This window comes from Lycium ferocissimum, chromosome 5 (assembly GCF_029784015.1).
Source record: "Lycium ferocissimum isolate CSIRO_LF1 chromosome 5, AGI_CSIRO_Lferr_CH_V1, whole genome shotgun sequence".
NCBI classification, from domain to species: Eukaryota; Viridiplantae; Streptophyta; class Magnoliopsida; order Solanales; family Solanaceae; genus Lycium; species Lycium ferocissimum.
The window spans coordinates 20,900,908-20,921,491 of record NC_081346.1 but is presented as its reverse complement, the minus strand read 5'-3'; the positions used below and the strand labels follow the sequence as shown (position 1 = coordinate 20,921,491).

The following is a 20,584-nucleotide window of genomic DNA, read 5'->3' as shown; positions in this document are numbered from 1 at the left end:
GTAATGTATTAAATTAAAAGGTGCTGCTCGTTTTTCTCTTTGTCAGTTTTATCAAACTTCGGCCTGGCTATTTCGGTTTCGGTTTTTTGACGATGGACACTAAAACACCGAACCAAACTAGTTCGGTCGTTCGGTTTGTGAAGTTTTCCGTTCTGTTCGGTTGTTTTGCTTTTCGTAATTATGTACCCCTAGTAGCTAGTAGTATTAGTTAACTACAGTCTTATTCTGTTCTTTGTGGAGAAAATATCATGCATAACATTTACTCAATTCGAACTTGCACCACTTTCAAAACTGCTTCCAACCTCACTGCTAAATTGGCTTCCCTCTGCAGTAGTCCGCATGTTTATCATGCAAGATAGCTACCACGGCTGTAAAACAATTGATAGGTGTATGTGTTGACTGAACCAATTCCCAGTCAACGCACTCAAACTTTTATAAAAATCCAGTCGACAAACAAAACACAAAAAGGGGTGGAAAAAAAAAAAAAGAGACAACGACTAATCATAGACAACTTTTGACTTTTAGCCTGGACTCTATCTAATTCCCGGCCAGATCAACTATTGATTCAAGAAAGCAACCACATTAGCCGATGATAGTAAAAAAGACAGAACAAAATCATCATAGTCAATTTGCAGATAAAATGTTTGTAAAAAAGCTCTGGATTGCTACTCTTGTACTACTTGTAATCTGCACAAACATATCCAAAGCCCAAAATATTACTCAGTGTTCTTCTTCTTGTGGTGATATTCATAACATCAACTTTCCTTTTCGATTCAAAGCTGATCCAAAGAATTGTGGAGATTCAAGGTTTGAGCTTGATTGACAGAACAATCGTACTGTCATAAGTTTGAATTCACGAAAATATAACGTGCTCGAAATCAACTATGATGAATTCTTGATCAGGGCAATTGACCCTGGTTTGGAGAATCAGAGCAAGAACTGTACTTCGTTTCCCAATTATTTCACCACCACTTATCCTAGTTCCTCAACTTTTGGCGATATTGATCCGATTATTCCCGTTATATATGTCAATTGTTTAGCCACTGTAAATTCTTCGCGCTATGTGAAAACTACTTTCTGTGGATCACAGAACAAGACTTTAAATTCTTCCCAAAGTCATAGCTATGTGGCCATTGGACAAGACATGTCGATTTCGGATTTGGCTGAGAGTTGCAGAGTGGAAATGGTAGCTTGGGCCTCAGCTCATGGGCTTTCAGGGGACAATACTTCCCTATCGGGCATTGAGGGTGCCCTGAGTTATGGATTTGAGCTTTCTTGGAAGCGTACCTTCTTGTGTAGAGAATGTGAAGCGAGGCAAGACAACACCTGTTTTGCTGAAGGTGATGGCTTTAGTTGCAGGCACCGATGCTACGATGACACGGGGATAGATCTTCCCCTCCCTTGTAAGTCAAAATTCATTTTACATTTCACCATGTTCAACTCGAATTCCCTTTCCGAATTATCTGTTTTATAAGAATCCCCATATTGCGCCCAAGGGTGTGGCCTCATGTTCAAATCCCAACAGAGACTAAAACTCTAGGTGATTTCTTCCATCTGTCCTAGCTTTGGTGGACTGAGTAGACAGAGTTACTTGGAACCTGTTGCTGGTGAGAGATGACAGGTATCTCGTGAAATTAGTCGAGGTGCGAGCAAGCTGGCCCGGACACCATGGTTATAAAAAAAAATCCTCATATCTAAGGTTGAATATGCGACTTGATCGGAGTCTAATTGGTCGTAATGAATGTTGAACTTATATGGCATTTTGAGGATAGAAATATCTCCTTAGATGATGCAACTAGCATCAGAGTAAGTTAAATGTACTTTCAAGTTTCAAATTTAAGGTGTCATTCTTTACCAAAGATGTGCTCAGGTTTCATTCATTTACTATAGCCACTCTCTGTGAGGTCTGTACTTTAAAGTTATAAGAAGATTTGGTTTTACTTTGCATTCAATTCTCCACTCTTTTTATGTTTATCATTTACCCTCTTTATTACAAATTTCAATTCTCAGCAACTTATTTAAGATGTAGCATCTGTATTTACTCATATTCCTATATTTGGATAATGCAGGCAGCATCCACTACTATGGCGGTACGTATGAGATACTGAAGTGCTATAACTTCATTACACTAAGCATTCCTTTGAAAGGAGACCGTTAAAGCAATATGTTTTACAGTATAATCCCCCTTCAAGTCTTTATACAATTTGTTTCCTCTAACGTAATTTTTCCGTTGTGATTTGCCCATTTTGACAGTTCTTACTATATTGTACGGTGGAATAGTTATAGGTGAGTCTTCTTTCAACAAGGATAAGAATTCTTGGTACACTCTGAATTCTGAAAATGAAAATAATAGCTTTGAAGCTTTTACTCAAGCCCCTTTACCCTAGGAAAATGGATGTGGTTTTCTTACTAATTCCTTCCATTTTCTTTTTCAAATTATGCAGTTTCACTTCTGTCATTCCGATTTTTCTGTGGATTCATTTTCCTGATTGCATTAGTAGTGTATAAATGGAGAAGACGACACTTCTCTATGTATCAATCAATTGAAGACTTCCTGCAAATCCAAAGCAACCTCTTGACAATTAAATACTCCTACTCTGAGATTAAGAAGATGACTAATAAATTCAAGGAGAAACTAGGAGAAGGAGCTTATGGAACTGTCTTTAAAGGAAAGCTGCGTAGTGGTCCTTTTGTTGCAGTGAAGATGATGCACAAATCTATGGCGAGTGGGCAAGAATTTATTAGTGAAGTTTCCACAATTGGAAGGATTCACCATGTTAATGTCGTGCAGCTCATTGGATTCTGTGTTGAAGGCTCAAAACGTGCTTTGATATATGAGTTCATGATCAATGGTTCCTTGGACAAGTACATATTTCTGCAAGAAGGAACTGTTTCCTTGACTTACAAGCAAATGTTCAACATATCTCTTGGAGTGGCCCGTGGCATAGACTACTTACATCGGGGCTGTGACATGCAGATCTTACATTTTGATATTAAGCCTCACAACATTCTTCTTGATGAAAATTTCAATCCCAAAATATCTGACTTTGGGCTTGCAAAATTGTACCCGACAGATGATAGTATTGTGAGTATCACTGCAGCAAGAGGGACAATGGGTTACATGGCTCCAGAGTTGTTTTATAAAAACATTGGAGGAGTGTCATACAAAGCCGACGTATATAGTTATGGCATGTTATTGATGGAAATGGCAGGCAGAAGGAAGAACATGAACCCATTTGAGGACCACTTGAGCCAAATTTACTTTCCTACATGGGTTTACGACCAATTTAATGAAGGAAATGATATAGAGATGCAGGATGCAAGCGAGGAAGATAGGAGGTTTGTCAAGAAGATGATGATTGTGGCTTTGTGGTGCATACAAATGAAGCCTGCTGATCGTCCTGCCATGAACAAAGTTGTTGAAATGCTTGAAGGAGATGTTGAACTCCTACAGATGCCCCCAAGACCTTTTATAGCTCCTCGTGAGATTGCTGGAGATGGTTTTGAGACAATAAGAATTTCCAGTGACATATAGGTGACTACTCACTGTTCTGTGCAAACTATGGTCATAATTTACTTAATTTCTGATTTAGTTCATGACGTCCAATATCTATCAGAAGAACTCAATCTCAGCCCACAAGTAGTCATTTCGGTGAGACTATTTCCTCCTTGGTTTTAATGGTAAGTATTTGAGTTTAATATGATGCTTTAGTAAAGTGTATATTAGTTTTCATATTGGTGTTGTAAATTATTGGAAAAGGTAAATATCAAGCATAGATGCATCAAACAAGGAAATGATTACACCTTCAAATTTTCGTGTACGCGGATTGTCTTTATGGAGTGAGAACATCTTGTTTTTCTCAGGAGAAGCAATTTCTTGGTAAAAAATCCCTTTAAGAGGATAACCTGAATTTAAACTTGCCACAGCTCATACAAGCGAAATCATTAAGGGTTACTGCATCATCTTCACTCCTTCCAGCACCATTGGGACTACTACTGTGATGGAGAGCCTGATAGGTATCACTGAGCACATGCATTTTGTAGTAGAAAACTTATCAGCATCACCTTCTACACACCATTTAATCACAGTTATGTTGGCATGGCCTTCTTTAGTAGTTAGGAAGAAATTTGTAAGGCAGAAATATATTGTATCCCCCACCACAGAAGCCGAGCAAATAAAGCTTCTAATTTTTGCATGTTAAATCTTAGTTATCATCCCAGGTTATCAGACTGATGAATGGTTGATGATTAAACTACCACATCAATGGCATTAAGTTTCCTTTTAAAAGGTATCTCCTTGGCTAGATTGAGGCCCTAATCTCAATTAAACTGAAGTGTATTTCCTTGCAAACAATTACCTTGGTGGCTACTTGATTTGATTTTGATTCATTTCCTCCTATATTTGTCTGAATATTTGGGTGATCCGTATATTTTGCTGGCGTCTATGAGAAGAGAAAGCAAGGTGCTGCACCTACATATAGAAAACGAAATGTGTATGGACTTTAGCAGCATTCCTAACCATCTTTTCGATGATAGACATTATACCCCCCCCCCCCCCCCCCCCCCCCCCCCCCCCCCCCCCCCCCCCCCCGGTTACCTATTCTTATGATCACTAGCTAGTAGTTAATGCCTCTCTAAGCGATGTTCAAGAATCATGTAGGATCAGGATGATTTCATTATGCAACTGGATGAACCATGGGGGATGTCGCGTTCGTCGCTAGTTGATGCAAAGAGAGGCATATGCTATAGAGTCGATTAGTCTTCCAATGAACACAATGCTTTCGTTATGTTGGTAGTTGATGCCAGTCATCCTCCAATTGACAGAACTTTTAAGATTCTTGATTTTCAGCTATATCATCATAGTATCTTTTAGGATAAATGCTCAATTCAACCTATTATAACAGAAGTTAGTGTATTTTGTTCAAAAATCTAGGACAAGGTCATCTATGCTGGTGACTACTAGGCTTTTCCTTGGTAAAATCTTATCCACACTGGGTGTTTACACCAAATCAATGAATGCATGACATGTGTATGAATATATATTCACTTCATTATATCATTTAACCATGGTGAGTTGCATTGATTTGGCGTCAACACCTGGTGTGAGTAATTTTTTACCCTTTTCCTTTCCAGTTTTAGTACTGTCTTAGTGACATTCTTATTTATTTGATTCTTTATGTCTTTTTCTTAATATTTTTTAATTTTCCGAATTCTTATAAGTAACTGGATGGAATACTTGTAGTTTCTGTCTATTATAGGACATCAGATCCGTTGGTTTCTGGATCAAAAGCAATATCTCTGTGCTTGTCCGTTCAAGTGTACCTTAATTGCAAGCAGTAAAACAATTTTTAAGTTAAATTTTTTTTCAGGCTTAAGTATCTCCATGCAAGGATTGCTTGATCTTGAATATCTGATCTAAGCTTGCACATGATCCAAAGGAACTTCCAGATTTAACCTTGATGAATAAGCTTTTCATATCACAGAAAGAGTTTATATCCAAAGGCTGTACAAATATTCAGATCAAATGCATTTTCACTCAAAAGGATTAGGTTAATTGACTAATTTTAGGCTCTTCCTTTCCCATTTTTATGCGTCTTACTTTTGGCCACTAGATAGATTGATTACATGAAATGGCATATGATATATCTAATCTAAAACCTTGGTGAATAGATGTGTGGTAATTAAAAATGTGTGGATGTTTAAGCGACAACAATATAAAGATGAAAGCATCATATATAGTTATGCACATGCAAATCCAGGATTTAATAGTGTTAGTATGATTTATTAAAAATAATTTTAAACTTTTTCTACATAGATATACACAAATATGTGAATTGGCGTAGAACACAGTTGGGTGTAATTATCCATATTCCCAGTGGAAGCACTCAATGTCGTGCAGAGAAATAGAATAAAATAGAAAAGGCATAGCATTGCAATTAATTATATAGAACTGACTACTGATTTTCAGTTATGACTAGATCAAACATCAGCTTTAATTAGGCAGTTGACATTGCCATGCTGAATGTTCAAATATTGATTCAAGAAAGCAACTTCACTGACTCTTATGAATTGTAGGGGAATAAACAACAGAACAGTGTCGCAATAGTAGCTTAGTAGATATGATGTTGGCAAGAGAAATCTGGATTTCTATTCTTTTAATCTGCACAACAATTGCCAAAGCCTAAAACATTACTCAGTGTGCTTCTTGTTGTGGTGATATTCATGAGATCAGCTTTCCTTTTAGATTGAAAGCAGATCCCCTGAATTGTGGAGATTCCACGTTTGAGCTTGATTGCCAGAACAATCGTACTGTCATAAGTTTGAACTCGAGAAGATATTACGTGCTAGAAATCAACCATCATGAATTCTTGATCAGAGCAATTGACCCTGGTTTGAAGCATCAGATGAGGAACTGTACTTCTTTTCCTGATTACTTTTAACACATCTGTTCCTCGTACCTCAACATTTGGTAGAGCTTTAACTGCTGAATATCATTATCTGAAGTCAACCTCTGGTAATGCAGTAACTGTTGAATATCATGATAGGAACATTCCCATAATCTATGTCAATTGTTTAGCTCCTGTAAATTCCTCACGCTATGTGGAGACTACCTTCTGTGGTTCAAAACACAAGACTCCTTTCCTGAATTCGTCACAAAGTCATAGCTATGTTGCCATTGGACAGGACATGTCAATTTCGGATTTGGCTGAGAAATGCAGCGTACAAATGGTGGCCTGGGCCTCAGCTCATGGTCTCTCAGGGGACAATACTTCTCTATCGGACATTCATGCAGCCTTGACTGATGGGTTTGAGCTATCTTGGAAGCATGCCTACTTCTGTAGAGAATGCGAAAGCTATTGTTTTGCGGAAGGCGGTGGCTTTATTTGCCATCGCTGCAAGGACAACTCTGGGGTGAATCTCTGCATACCTTGTAAGTCTACATTCATTTCGAGTTTCACTATGTTCAAGTGGAATCCCTTTTCAAATGTTCTATTTTACAAAATTCATCCCTGAGGTTGAGAATGTGGTTCTTTGAGTCCTGATTGATGATAATAATAGCTGAAAACAACACTAGAACTCGTTGAATGCTGCAAGACCATGCTAGAATCCCAGTTTGTCCTCTCTCTGTGGGGCCTGTTGTTTTGAGTTATGATAAAATCTGTAACCCCTTAATTTCCTGGCAATTTTCCACTCAATTTGATGCGTAACAGTTTATTAAGTTTCCTCCTTTGTTGCCAGAATCTTAATTCCTGAGATTCAATATTTTAAGCAATCTATTTCAAGATTTAACCTCTTTATTTTACTGAAAGAATTCTTATAATTGGACAATGTGTTGGGCTCGAAATAATAGGGCGTCATGCGAAGCTAACAATTCAAACTTGAATGATTATAAATCTGACAACAACGAAAATAGACAAAAAGGGCATAATATTATAATATGATTTGATCAAGTGACCTACATATTAGAAAAACTAATATAAAAAAGAAAACATTAAAACTATGAGAGAATAATCTCCCCCTAAACGAAACTCTTTTAATGACTACATTGTGGATGCTTTTCTGTGTTTTTGTGTGTGAGACAAATCTTCAATATATAGAAGTCCGAAACTTTTCCTCCCAGAAAGGATTATTCAAATATGGAAGAGATATTTTTCACCAAGAAACCTTTTCTATCAAGAAAACCTTTTTTTTTTTTTTTTTAAATTTTTTTGAAATAAAACAGAATTATGATAGAATCTAAATAAGGTAAGAAATTCAGGGAAACACTAACAATCTCCCCTTGGTCTGAATTTTCTGGCAAAATAATCTTGATTCTACATCTTCGTATAATCTTCATCATTGCCGCTTGTCATTGTTAAAAGTAGGTATGGTTGAAAATTTAAGCTTTGTGCTTCAAAAGTGAGCACAGGTTGAAACTGAAGCCCATGCGTTAAAAGCGAACATGGGTTGAAATTGACCCAAGCATTTAAAGTATGCATGAGTTGAAAATTTGAGCTTATACATTAAAAGTAAGCATGAGTTGAAAAAATGAGTTCGTGCGTTAAAATAAGCATGAGTTAAAATTATTTTTGTATTAAAAAATATGCAGCAGGATTGTTGAAAATCCGATTGAAAATCATCTCCACATGTAGTACTCCAGATATATCTTCTTTTGTGACAAAAATCTTTATTATCGTCAAGTTGGTTGCAACTTGAACTGATCCACCTTGAAACTGTCTTCATCGTCATTGAACCATTGACTCTAATACTATTTGTTGGGATTGAAAAAATTAGGGCATCATGCGGAAGCTAACACTTACAAATCAATTGATCTACATATGAATATCTAATATAAAAGTATAAAACTTTTTAAGAGAGAAATCTCTCCCTAAATAAGACTCCCTGAACGATTACATTATGGATGCTATTGTGTGTTTTTGTTTGAAGGGAATATCTTCAATTTATAAAAGTGCAAAACTTCTTCTCCAAGAAAAGAGATAAATATGGTAGAGTCCTTTTCCACAAAGAAAACTTTTTCTATCAATAAATCCTTTCTGAAGTAAAACACAATTATGGTAGAATCCAAATAAGGCAGGAAATTCAGGGCAATCCCTAACAAAATGCGGTCGCATCCACCACTGTTTTGGTAAGTATTTTCGATACTAGAATGCGAGAATTTATACACTAAGCATTTTTGCAGAAAGGATTCCGTAAAAACAATATGTTTTCCAACAATGATTCCCAACATTGCACCACGCAGCTGTAAGCTCTTTCATGAAGTATTCAGCAGTTTTTTTTCCTGCAATGTAATTTTCCCTTTGTGTTTTGCCTGTTTTGACAGTACTTACGAGATTATATGGTGGAATAGTTATGAGTAAGTTATCCATTTTTCACTACGAGAATTAGGATTCATGGCATACTGAAATCAGCAGCTCTAATGACGTAGGAGCAACGAAATGTTTTTTTTTTTCTTACTAACGTCGTCCTCTTTTTTCCCCTTTCTGATATCATGCAGTTTTAATTCCACCATTCCGATTTCTCTGTGGATTCCTTTTCCTTATCGCATTGATAGTTTATAAATTGAGAAGACAACACTTAGCTGTCTATCAAGCAATTGAAGATTCCCTGCAAATCCATAACAACCTCTTGCCAATTAAATACTCCTACTGTGAGATTAGGAAGATGACTAATAAATTCAAGGAAAAACTGGGCGAAGGAGCCTATAGGACTGTCTTTAAAGGAAAGCTGCGTATAGTCCTTTTGTTGCAGTGAAGATGTTGCACAAATCTATTGCCAGTGGGCCGGAATTTATCAGTGAAGTTTCCACAATCGGAAGGATTCACCATGTTAATGTCGTGCAGCTTGTTGGATTCTGTGTTGAGGGCTCAAAACGTTCTCTGGTATATGAGTTTATGCTCAATGGTACCTTAGAGAAGTACATATTTCCACAAGAAAGAACTGTTTCCTTGAGTTACAAGCAAATGTTTGATATATCTCTTGGAGTGCCCCGTGGTATAGACTACCTACATCGGGTTTGCAACATGTAGATCTTACATTTTGTTATTAAGCCGCACAACATTCTTCTCGATGAAAATTTCAATCCCAAAATATCTGAATTTGGGCTTGCAAAATTGTACTCGACAGATGATAGTATTGTGAGTCTAACTGCAGCAAGAGGGACAATGGGTTACATGGCTCCAGAGTTGTTTTATAAAAATATTGGAGGAGTGTCGTACAAAGACGATGTATATAGCTATGGCATGTTATTGATGGAAATGGCAGGCAGAAGGAAGAACATGAACCCATCTGCAGACAACTTGAGCCAAATTTACTTTCCCATATGGGTTTACGACCAATTTAAAGAAGGAAATGATATAGAGTGCAGGACGCCAGCAAGGAAGATTAAAGAAGATGATGATTGAAGATTCAAGAAGATGGTGATTGTGGCTTTGTGGTGCATAAAAATGAAGCCAGCTAATCATCCTGCCATGAACAAAGTGGTTGAAATGCTTGAAGGATGTGATGAACTCCTACAGATGCCCCCAAGGACATTTATAGCTCCGCGTGAGATTAATGCTGGGGATGTTATTGAGACATTAAAAAAATCCAGTGACGTCTAGGTGGCTAATTCACCATGTCCTTTAAACCATGTTCACAATTTAATTAAAACTCTTTTGCTTGAGCTGGTTATTTCTAAGCATTGTTGTAATTTTATCGAGAAAAATGAACCAATCTTGATTTCTAAGCACAAGAAACATCTTTTACGACCCTGTGAATTTAAGATAAAGGTTGTAAATTGTATGTTAAATTGCTGATTGTTATTCAGAAATACAATTTAGGCAAATGTTGATTGGCCTTTGCTAGGCTCTTCTGGATTGTCAACACATCTTGCTTTACGATCTGAATCATTGGATTTCAACTTGCAATGCTTTCAAACAGCTTCACAATTTCCACAATGGTTCAGACCAATGCAGATAAATGTGGGTGTGGCTTCATTCTGTGGCGCCAAAAGTATTTTGTCTGGAACATTTGAAAAATGTTGTACAAGAAGTTGGAAACTCAGAAATGCTATCATAAGAGCGAATGGGACCTTAAGGACCATTCCCAATAGTCAACACTGCTTTCATGCAGATGAATGGCTTCGGTTAAATGCTTCTAGTCCAGTTTGCCGCAACTCTCCCCAACTGTGTTCATGGAACCGTACAAGATGGTTTAAAATTTTTGGTTTTGGTAATTTGGTTTTCAGAACCGTACAAGATGGTTTAAAATTTTTGGTTTGGTAATTTGGTTTTCAGAACCGTACAAGATGGTTTAAAATTTTTGGTTTGGTAATTTGGTTTTCAGAAATGCTCTATCATTACAAAATCGAATTAGTTCAATATTGTTCGGTTTCGGTCTGTGCGGTATGTAGTACATCAGTAATTACGGTTTGTGTTGGACTTTAAACACACTAAGTGGTGGACTTTAAAGATGAAGTGTGAATTGGGAAATGGAGGGAAATGAAATTTGAAAAAGTAACTTTTTCAAGTGAGCTTTCTCCCACATTGGTGGTCGAAAGCAACATTTGTATGCTTATATGTAGAAGCATATCTTCTAGCTCATAACGAGTTGATCAGAGGGACTCCCCTCGCGCCATCGTCATCGCTCGATTCGGCTTTGCATTTGGACTTGCTCAAAGGAGTTCGGTACCTTTGCACCAGGCTTCGCCTCATTTTACACACTGCAATCACAAAATTACTCCCTGAAAATTCTTCTTCACTATCTTTGGAAGGAATTAATCTAAACCAAACACAGTTTTCTGTGGGCTCGAAACTACACTTTTTGTTTTAAATGTTTTCTATTTTCAGTCTATACGTTGAATACAGGGGTAACAAACTTAAGGAATTTAATATATATATATATATATATATATATATTCTGTTTCATCTTATATTCTGTTTGGTGGGAGATTAAAATCTTCGGATTTTCTACTTCGTTAATTTACTCGATTTGAAGATATAAAAACTTCATCGAGTAAATAACTTTTTGCATTCGATATGAAGAAAATGAAAACTTTACCAATTGATTAATTTTGTTTGTGCATTTTTCCCGAACACAAATGGTTGAACCAACTGCTACTGAGAATGCTACTAGTTTTGGTGCAACGACTGTTGCCTCTTCCAGTCATACTACGCCTACAATAGTAGTGGCAGAAAAGCCTAGAAAGTTTTCCGGCATTGACTTTAAGCTCTGGCAACAAAAGATGTTTTTCTACATAACAACCCTCTGTTTGCAAAGGTTTATTACTAAGGATGTTCTAGTCCTGTCTGATGAAACTCCGGAATGTCATGACCGAAACCGTAAGGCCATGACGGCCACCCGGGCCCTATCTGGTGAGCACCGCAATCATGCTTTCATATCATACTCATGAACAAGGGTGGACCACGAGAGTCATCAGATGGCAATCTGCTAGATCATAAGAAAACTATACTGAAAGGAATGAGCCCAAAGGACATACGTATATAACTATGCTGGACAAAACTGTACAAGCCGACAAGGCCATCATAGACAACTATACAACAAAATATAGGACAAGGGGGCCATACAACTTCTAACTATACCACAACTGTCTATAAGCCTCAAATAGAGTACATGACATAACAAGTTCGGGTACATGACATAACAAGTTCGGGGCAGGGTCTCGCCATACCCATATATACAATAAAATTATATAACATACCAAAACACGACAGCAACTCCAAGACAAATGGAACACAACGTCCCTAGGCGAAAGGGGCGTCAGTACGAACAAAGTACTGAGTATGTAAGGAATGAAAGTAACATAAAGAAGATATGAAAGTATGTAGGATAAAAGGAATGCAACTCGTACATCCGAACGCCCCGAGGGCCATTGATATATATATATATATATATATATATATATATATATATGCGTATATAATGCTTGTCAAGCCTCGTGGGCATAATCATCATCATATCGGCCTCGTGTGGACATAATCATCATCTTATGACTAGGCGATCGGTGGTAGTGCGTATAGATATAATATAAGTATACGCGTATATAATGCACGTGGGATATAGTGTGTGTGTATATGTACGTGTGTGTATATATATATATATATATATATATATATATATATATATATATATATATATATATATATATGTATGTATGTTTATAATGCAATGCATGAATATGATAAGAGTGCATCCTGAATCTTGCAGTGACGTAAGGTCATTATGCCTTGGATTATCATTATGAAATATCGTTTCCATCGACGTGGGATTCTATGAAGCATACTGAATATGGAGAAGGACTTACTATGAACAATATCATTGGAACATGAATCAACATAGGACCTCTCTAGCTGCTACGAATGGAATTATTATGGAGCAACATTACGTTTACATTTCGTTCATAAGGATCATGCCGAAAGAAGGAAAGTTAGCCTTAATATACCTCAATTTATCAACACAATCCCACAAAGAATCTGCTGGATCAGTACTCCAAACTCCTTAGTCATTACAACACACCTAACAACCAACAACACAACAACAACCTCATATAAGTCTCTTTAATTTCACATCACTACTCACTCCTAGATTTACATCAAAACTGCCCAATATACGCTTTGTTTATGACACTTATTCACTTTCTTCTTCCAATTAAACCTAGTATAACATCCTCAATACAATCTCAACACCAACTACTATCCTTTCAACAACATTTTATCTTAAAATCACATTAACAACATAACTCAAGTTCGATTACATCTCAACATAAACTCAAGTTCATATTTGAACCTTCCCACCAACTTCTTTCCTTCCTTCCAAACCTAGTATAATCATCACATAAACTCATAAACATGGAATTAAGATGGAATCTTACCTCAAGAACTCGATAATACTTTCATTCCAAGATTACTTCACCTTGAAGTATCCTCCAAGCTACTACCAAGAGGTGAAACAAGCTTTCACAATACTTTAGAACCTTTAAGCACTTGATCTTCTCTTTTATTCCTTGATTTCACTTAGGAATTTACTAGATATATTAGAGAGGGTTTTCTAGAAGGTTACAGATCAGGGGAGCGAAGAAAATATGATAAAATGAGGGGTATACGAAATATATATACATTTAAAAAAAAGAACTGGAACCAACATAAAAATGAGTCCAAAGAATCCGACCGTATATATATATATATATATATATATATATATATATATAGACACACACATACGGTCGGTATATATGGATCGTATTTCCCAACAAAATTTTTGCCCTCTCTGCCAAGAGAAGTACGGACCGTATTCCAAAGTACGGCCCGTATTTCTAATATATGGTCTGTATTTTCTACTTCCAAAAATCAAACTCTGACGAAACGTATTATGTTAGATCTGTTTATCCCCTAATCCTTCCAACACATACTCGAGAAACAATTGGGCTACTTCTTTGCAAAACTGTGCTCAATTTCATATGTGGCAATTCCGCCAAGATCTCTTCGTTAGTTGGGGGAAGAATCCGCCCGAATCGGATTTTTTGAGGAACGTATCGAGAGAGAATTGGATTTGGTTAAACACCTACCCCTCTATTAGAATCGAAATTCCAAAAAAAATTTAGATTTGATTGTATAGTCTATACCCGTTATGTACACAAAATTGGTAGTTATTCTATTTTCATCATAGAATGATTATTCGATCCCAAACATGAACTTAAACCTTTGCATACTCAAGATGAACACGTATAATCTTATAAAACCTGGAAGATAATTGCGCTCTCCAAAACTATAACTACCAACTCACGAAGATGATTAACGTACAAAAGTACGGGGTGTAACACGGATAACGCTTTGTCGTGACGGAGGCATGCAAACATTATGATTTTCTTTGTGAACACTGTATTCTAAATGGTTTTGATGATGGTCTATAATGTTTATAATGTCTATAAATCTTCTAAAGAATTATGGAATGCTTTGGACAAGAAATATAAGACCGAAGACGCTGGGTTGAAGAAATTCATTGCTGCCAAATTTCTGGAATTTAAAATGATTGACAGAAAATCTATCATGTCGCAGGTCCAGGAATTACAAGTGATTATTCACGATCTCCTTGCGGAAAGTATATTTCGATTCAATATGTTTATTAAAAGTAATGATTGTGTTACTAATAATATTTTTATTATTATTGAAGGATGATAATTAACGAAGCTTTCCAAGTAGCCGCTTTCGTTGAAAAGTTGCCTCCTTTGTGGAGATACTTCAAAAACTACTTGAAGCACAAACATAAGGAGATGAAGTTGGAAGATCAAATTGTTCGTCTTAGAATTAAAGAGGACAACAAATCTTCTGAAAAGAAGTCCAATGACAAACAAGCAATAATGGAAGTAAACGTTGTTAAAAATGCTCCAACAAATTCGAAGAAAAGGAAAAGGGCTTCTGGACGGAGAAGTGTTCCAAGCAAGAAGAAGTTCAAAGAAAAGTGCTACAATTGTGGCAAATTTGGACACATGTCTTCAGAATGCCACGCTCCAAAGAATGATAAAGATAAGAAGAAGGGTCAAGAAAACATGACAGAAATGAATGAAGATGTGTAACTTATGTGCATGTTTTCAGAATGCAACTTGACATGTAATCCAAGCGAATTGTGTATAGATTTTGATGCCACACGCTATGTGCGTTCTAATAAGGAATTGTTTGCTTCTTATGCTGCAGCTGGACACAACGAGACAACTTACATGAAAAAATCTACTACTGCAACAATAGAAAGAATGGGTACAAGATTGCATTGAAGATGACATCGGGCAAGATTGTGACGCTTAATAATGTCCTTCATGTTCCTGGAATGCGGAAGAATTTAGTCACAACTTCACTTTTAGTCAAGAACGGGTTCAAGTGTGTTTTTGTTTTTGATAAGGTTGGAGTTAGCAAAAATGAGATGTATGTTGGAAAGAGTACCTTACAAAGGACCTTTTCAAACTCAATGTAATTTTAGTTGATATGAATAAAAATTCTGCTTCTTTTTATTTACTTGAGTCAAATAATTTGTGTCATGCACGTTCGAGACATGTTAATTATAAAACCTTGTGAAAAATGATTAACTTGGAAGTATTGCTTAAATTTGAATGCAATAATTTGAAATGTCAAGCATGGGAAGTATGCTAAGCATCCTTATAAGTCTATTGAAAGGAATTCCAATTCTTTAGACTTAATTCATATAGATAGTTGCGACATGAAGTCAATACCATCTCGCAGTGGGAAAGAGTATTTCATAACTCTTATTGATGACAACACTCAATATTGCTATGTTTATTTACTTAATATCAAAAGATGAAGCTATTAATGCATTTAAACAATACAAAAACAAAGTTGAAACACAACTTAACAAGAAAATCAAAATGATTAGAGGTGATAGCCACTAGGCACAGGAACGGGTAATTCATATGGGATTTTTATGTAGTCGAGGCCTATTAGCATGGCTTTACTTGCAAGTATGGGTGGTACGGTTTCCGAGGTGATCGGACAAGTTATATGATGACTTTTGTGAGATTGGGTGGCGAATATGAATTTCCTTTTGAAGAAATATATTTGGCATATGGCATTATTCATCAAACAACTGCCCTATACACACCACAATCCAATGGAACTGCGGAAAGAAAGAATCAAAGATTAAAGGAGATAATGAATCCCTTATTAATAAGTTCTGGTTTATCGCAGGACTTGTGTGAGAAAGCTATCCTTATAGCTAGCCGAATACTCAACCAAGTACCCCACGACAAGACAAAGTCCATTCCATATGAACAATCGAAAGGAAGAAAACTCAACTTAAAATATTTCAAATTGTGGGGTGTTTGGCTAAAATACAAGTTCCTAATGTCACGCCCCGAACCATGGCCTGGGCGTAACACGGCACTCGGGCCTTGCTTGCATGTGTCCGAGCGAACCTCATGGCTTGCTTGTCAACATAAGCATCAAAACAATATATCTATATAATGCAATTTAAATAAATCATGAAAATATAATTTGCGGAATAAAGTCTTGAAATTATCTCATAGCATGAAAATTCATGAAAACGTAATAGTACTGTAAAACATGAAAGCATAATCGACTCGTGAACTAATATCTGTCTATGAAACCTCTAAAACATGTACGAATACTAACTACTAGGACATGGCCACGGACTACCATAAGTGCATACTAATATAGACTCGGCCCGAACCCCGAGAGGAGTGGGGCTCGCGATAAGTTGATAGCGAGGTGATCTGCGCGCGGCGTATGCTACGAAAATCGGTACCGCACCGCGAAGTGCGGAGCCCGGAAAAAGGGACGTTAGTACATGGTGAATAGTACTAGTATGTAAAACCTGCTGAAATGAAGAACATGGCACAACATAGGTATAGGACATGAACTGAAACTGAATGTAACTTGAACATGAGCATGAAACGTGAGTAAAGTCCGAAAACAGTAAATCAATGAAAATACATGTATATAAAACTTCTTGTAACGTGGGGAATGTGTTACACCTCGCATTTTTGCACATTTGAATATTTCGAGTTAATGGCGGGAAGTTGAGGACGAGGTTATATTTTTAGTTTGGTTGGATGCTCAAGTCGCTTATAATATTGTTGGCATGGAATGCTAAGGGCAAATTTGGAATTCGGAAATTATCATTTATGACTTGTTGGAAAAAAAAGAGAAAAGAAGAAAAAGACATGGAGCATGTGCATGGTCATGTGCACATTTTTATAGTTATATATAAATATATGGATGACAAGCAAGACCATTTAGTCATCTTTTATGACTTGGGAAAATTCTAGAAGTTTGAAGAATAATTTGGAGGGAAACGAAAAGGAAAAAAAAAAAAAAAAGAAAGAAAAGAAAAATGCCATGTGACCATAGCTAAGTATATATATGGACAAGTCTTGCAAGGGAAGGCAAAAGTTATCATTTAACTCTCTAGAAATTTCAAGAGAAATGAAGAAGAAAAAGAAGGAGAACACGGCCAAGCATGGGCGAGTTCGAGTCCATGAAAAAGTTGAAGGAGAAAAATTCTTTTCTTCATGTCTTCCTACTAATTAAGAGGTTCTCTACGCCATGGAGTAGTTGTTGAAGCAAGAGAAGCACTCTTCCATGCAAAACCCACCTAGCCGAGTGGAGGAGAAGTATGAAGAAGGTGAGATTTAATTCTTATTTCCATATGTCATGCATGATTTGTACATGTTGTGCAACGTAGAAATGAATGAAAAACATGGGAATATGGATATGGAAGTTGAGCCATGAAAGTTGTGTTATGGCCGAGAGAGTGAGAGGGTGTAAAGTCAAGTGAGAGAAGGTATGCTTCAATCTTATTTTTCATGTTTCATGGATAATTTGAGCATGTTGTGGTAGGTAAAATGAGTGAGATACATGGAAGTGTTATGTTAGTGTGTGTGGCCGTGTAGTGTGTGTGGTGTTGGGGTAAGAGATTAGTTGTATTCAACATGTTTGTGTGTTGTTGTAATGTGTAGAAAATGAATGAAATTCAATTGATTATGCATGTTGATGTTGTGGCCGTGAATATGGGCTGATTTAGAAGGCAATGTGGTTTTAATATAGCTTCTTGAATTTATGGAAATAATGTTGTAAACGTATGGATTATTGATATAGTTTATGAATTTGGAAGAAAAGAAATGAGTTGTTGGTGTTCTCTTAAACTTAGGTGGTTTCGGGTTTTGTGGAGTAATGGATGGGTTGTTCCGAATATTATATGGATTGCTTGAAACGTTCTTAAATCATGTTTGAACGGGTTCGGATTAATAATTGAACGTACGATCAATAATGCGAGTTTGAATGCATGTAGCTTATTTGAAGGTGAATGGAATATTGAAGTGTTGTTAGAATAATTGTTTGTATTGTTGTTGGTTTGGCCGGGTTGTATTCCCGGGACTGTCGTTGATTGAAATCGGCCAAGTTAAACTTGGTGGCATGGTACATTTACAGGGGAAATGCTGCCGAAATTTCGGCAAGACAAAGTGTTACTTTAAAGAACCAACTTCTAAAGGCTCTAATCAAGCTTTGGGTAAACATGACCAAATTGTAGATTTTGGCGGATTTGCAACAAGGATTTGGAGAAGCAGAAGGAGCGAAAAGAGGTATGTAAGACTTCGCCCTTCTTTCTATGGCATGTCTTAGACGTACTAAGTTGGATACGGGCCTCGGGGATCATTCCTTTTCTCGAAATCCAAGATTGAAATTCGCTACTATTCATTCGGATGAGTTGAACTAGAAATGGTGCGAAATGTAGGAAAACTTCTTAGACCTTTAGAACTTGCATAAATGAGACCCGATTACCTTGAAACTCTCATAAGCAATGTCGTGAAGCGTCTTACACGTAGATTGTGTGCGCCGCCTCATTTGACCCGAGGTAGGCCCATTGTTCCCGGATTTTCCTTATTACTTTCTTTGGCTTGTTTTGGAATGGAATCCTAAGGGAACTTCAGATCCTTGTCCCGAATATCAAACAATAGGTACAACGCTATCCTAATGTAAATATGTCGATGATTCCTTGACTAAGGTAAGGAATATGGTCTTGTAAGGACAACGATGGAGTCGAGAATGAGAAAGTGCCTACGTTAGATATGTAGGTGATATACCTTGCTATATAGGAATGAAAATATGAGAATGTTAAACTAGTTGGATATCCCAAGTCTATTACTGGCAATGACTATTCTAAGGATTCTAAATACTTGGAATTGTGCTTTATGACACGATTGATGTGTGAACCCTTATATATATATATATATATATAATAACGGAATCGAAGCGCTATATAGACGATAAATATACATGGAATATGATAGTAGAACCGGCGCTATAGACGGTAAACATACATGATATAAGCGCGTGCATGTGACAAAAAGAATCGGGCGCTATAGACGGCGATATATGTATATGATGAAAGAGACGGGCGCTATAGACGCCGATATTTATACACGAAATATGCATATATTTACGGGGAAAATAGGGCTAGGGCAGAGCGTTATGTACGCGTATCCACCCCACGATCGATTGGAGTTTGGCACATGATATCGTCTCGGGACGCGGGATGCCGGACGCGGGGTGTGCATATTATGGTTAAATGGATCGGAACGCGGACGCCTCGGCAATATAATATATTCTTTTCTTATGTATATATATATATATGAGTAAGGAAAGCTAAGAAAGTACGACTTACGCCCAAGGGCACTTATAGGTACGGGCTATCCTTATCCCATCATCCGATTCTAATCCCGTGGTATTGTTGTTCATACTTACGTTGTTGTTCGTATTGTTATTATTCATGTCTTGCATACTCAGTACATTGTAAATCGACCCCTCTTCTTCGGGGGCTGCGTTCATGCCGCGCGTACACCCGGTACGGATCGAAGTTAACGTAAAAGATGTTCCGGCGAAGTTGGCAAGCTCCATTTGGCACGGGTGAAGCCGAGTCGTATACGTGCCGAGTCGATTACGGTTAGAGACTTTGCGGACGAGTCGTGGGTTTGGGAGTCGGTTTGTATTGTAATACAAGTTTGTGCCGTTACATGTTTTACTTGATTTAAAAGCAATAAAAAGAATGTTTTAGTAATCTTATTGTATACACACAGCTTAGAGGTTCAAAAAAATTTTCAAGTACGTAGTAAGGGTCAGCGGGTTCGCTCGCTCCGGTTACGGTCGGGTGCCCATCACACCCCTAATCAAGATTGGGGTGTGACGGAATGCTACGGTGTGACATCGACAACATGATGCGGTACTTGCGTCCTACCGGAGAACACTCACACTTGCCTTGGGGGATATGAGATTTAAGTAATAATAAGCGTGTAAGGATCAGCTTGCATAATGAAGGTGTTGCCTCTCGACAACCCTTATCCTACGGTGGCGACGTAGTTTCAGGCTATACGAGCCTTCTCGGTTAACTAATGGGGCCCCAAAAACATGAACATGCTATAGTTGGCTAAGAAGCCCATGATTTTCGTAAAAATAACTTGTAATCGTGATTTCGCAAATAACATCTTATGATTTCAAGAAATACTTGTAATATGGTTTCATAAGATAACATGTCATAGTATTGCAAACATGATCTTGATTCATGA

The 20,584-nt window shown here is 37.1% G+C and overlaps 1 protein-coding gene and 1 pseudogene across 1 annotated transcript; both read left to right on the top strand.

Moving 5' to 3' along the window:
• The first annotated feature begins 212 nt into the window (after positions 1 to 212).
• On the top strand, positions 213 to 4,535 carry LOC132056448 (rust resistance kinase Lr10-like). Its single transcript, XM_059448659.1, has 2 exons — positions 213 to 1,403; positions 2,070 to 4,535. The coding sequence occupies exon 2, from the start codon at positions 2,531 to 2,533 to the stop codon at positions 3,533 to 3,535; it is 1,005 nt and encodes a 334-aa protein (XP_059304642.1). The 5' UTR covers positions 213 to 1,403; positions 2,070 to 2,530; the 3' UTR covers positions 3,536 to 4,535.
• A 531-nt stretch (positions 4,536 to 5,066) lies between these two features.
• LOC132057643 (LEAF RUST 10 DISEASE-RESISTANCE LOCUS RECEPTOR-LIKE PROTEIN KINASE-like 2.5) lies at positions 5,067 to 10,763 on the top strand (annotated as a pseudogene).
• Positions 10,764 to 20,584: the final 9,821 nt, after the last annotated feature.

Excerpts from the sequence above, each read along its gene's own strand:
- LOC132056448 (XM_059448659.1), top strand. The coding sequence starts at position 2,531 with ATGTATCAATCAATTGAAGACTTCCTGCAAATCCAAAGCAACCTCTTG.